Genomic DNA, 2,113 nt, shown 5'->3' with positions numbered 1-2,113 from the left:
CAAAAGCCGGTACTGTGCTGCCTGGGGGTTGACACTCATGTTCCAGCTGCACTCTCACCTCTCCCTTCTCTTGGTTTCTGGCACCCAAGGAAGAGAAGTCTCTATTTTGATTTTTATATCAGGTATTGGCTTGTGCTTGCTGTGCCGCTGCCTGGCCCTCCCCCTGCCTTCCCCCATGTACGTCCATCCCTCTTGCCGTGCAGAGGAGCCATGACCCCAAAGTGGGGCAGGGCTGCCCTCCCGCATGCAAGCCCTTTCCCAGCACTGGAGGGGACGACTCCTTGCCTCCTTGTGTAGTGTGCCCTGTGCTGCCATGCTGGGGACAGGGGGTCCCATGGGAGGGAGGGCAGAGGAGACGGTCCCAGTGGCTGTGAGCCATCATTGACCCTTGCCAGTGTGGGGGTGTCTGAGCACAAGGCTAGCCACATGGCACTTCGTGCTCAACACAGCCAGACCCTGACCAGCCTCCCTTCCTTCTACAGCCCCGACGAGGACTCATGCCAGAAGTTTGTGCCCTTTGTAGGGGTGAGTGTAATGAGGGGCCAGCAGGCCTTTGGGGCTGAGGGGAGACCAGCAACACACAGCCCTGCTGATGCTGGGGATCCTCTGACCCATCTGTCCTTGCAGGTGGTGAAGGTGGGCCTGGTGGAGCAGTCTTTTTTTTGAGTCCTTGGGACCCCACAGTCCGCAGCACTCTTCTCCACTGTGGGGAGGCCCTTGTTAGTGCCCTCCAGCACGCTTCAACCCACACTCTTCCTCCTCAGTGGACTCAGATGATGCCACAGTCTGCACCCCCTCCCTGCTGACCTCAGCACCAGCCACCAGTGGAGCAGCTCCCTATGGCAAGGAGACCGTGAGCACTCCACCACCCTCCCCGTCCGTCAGCAGTGGCCTCTCAGGTGCTGGGTAAGAAAGCAAGTCCCACTCAGCCTGAGGCAGTGGGGGCTGGGCTGGGTGGGTTTGGTGTGCTCACTGGTGAGGCTGCCACATCCTGGAGTTACTGGGCTGGCATGCTCCCAGGGCAGACTGCAGCTGGGCAATGGGGAGAGAGAGGAGCAAGGCAGCACCTGTGTGCTGCATGGTGCTGCCTGTCTTGTCCAGGTCTCTGAGCCCTGGTGTGGAGGTGATGGGCCTGCAAGTGGACTACTGGACAACCCAGGGGCTGGACAGGAAGAAGGAGGGTGACAAGCGGGAGACAGGTATCAAGAACACACTCAAGAGCAACTTCCGCTCACTCCAGGTCAGCCGCATCCCTGGCACAGGGGAACTGGTGCCCCCCAGCACCATGGCCATGACGGTGGTCACCAAGGAGAAAAACAAGAAAGGTAACCAAGGCCACTCTGGGGTGCTCTCTGACTGTGGGGCCACAATCCTTTGCAAAAAGGGCAGGGGGAGAGCCCACAGGAGGGCAGGGCTGTGAGACCTGGCCCAGCAGGGGCCAGTCAGTGCAGCCAGCCCTGGGGTGAGGGCTCCCATCCAGGGCCAGATGGGGACATCCTAACATAGGTCCTGTCTGTCCTTGGCCCCCAGTGATGTTCCTGAGCAAGAAACCAAAAGAAAAGGACTTGGAACCCAAAAGCCAAGTCATTGAAGGGATCACACGCCTCATCTGCACAGCCAAGCACCAGAATACCATGTTGCGAGGTGAGGGGAGGTATGAGCCCCTTGGGGCTGTAGCAGGGCAGACCAAGCAGCACAGGCTGGCTGTGGCAGGGCTGTGCCTCACTGCACTTTCTCCTCTCAGTCTCCATAGATGGGGTGGAGTGGAACGATGTGAAGTTTTTCCAGCTGGCAGCACAGTGGCCAACACACGTCAAGTACCTCCCTGTGGGCATCTTTGGCTACTCGAAGAGTGTATGAGACATGGGGACATCCCTGGAATGGAGCTGCAGTGGGTCGCAGGAGGAGACAGAGATGGACATGCTCTTGTCCCCTATCTTCTGCAGCCCAGTTCCTGCCTGCTCTGCAGGTGTGTATACTACACCCGCACCCTGTGGGCCAAGACCCTTGAAGGTGAGGCCAGTGAGACCGGGTCCGTGCACCCTCCAACACCAGCCAGGGCACCATGCCATCTGCCTCCCAAGACCCCCAACAGCAGCCTGGGACAAGGGTT

At 59.5% G+C, this 2,113-nt stretch overlaps 1 protein-coding gene across 1 annotated transcript in view; it reads left to right on the top strand.

Annotated features, from left to right (window-relative positions):
* The window catches only part of LOC103800386 (phosphofurin acidic cluster sorting protein 1-like), a gene marked incomplete at its 5' end in the record, with an annotated part of 19,101 nt that extends 17,241 nt beyond the window's left edge, over nt 1–1,860 (top strand). Inside the window, 6 exon segments of the mRNA XM_009072762.1 lie at nt 483–525; nt 628–659; nt 754–906; nt 1,102–1,325; nt 1,531–1,644; nt 1,745–1,860. Of these exon segments, the coding sequence (XP_009071010.1) occupies nt 483–525; nt 628–659; nt 754–906; nt 1,102–1,325; nt 1,531–1,644; nt 1,745–1,860 (682 nt within the window).
* Between the last annotated feature and the right edge of the window lie 253 nt (nt 1,861–2,113).

This window comes from Acanthisitta chloris, unplaced genomic scaffold (assembly GCF_000695815.1).
Source record: "Acanthisitta chloris isolate BGI_N310 unplaced genomic scaffold, ASM69581v1 scaffold27944, whole genome shotgun sequence".
In the NCBI taxonomy this organism is placed as follows: domain Eukaryota; kingdom Metazoa; phylum Chordata; class Aves; order Passeriformes; family Acanthisittidae; genus Acanthisitta; species Acanthisitta chloris.
This window is presented reverse-complemented; position numbering and strand designations above follow the sequence as displayed.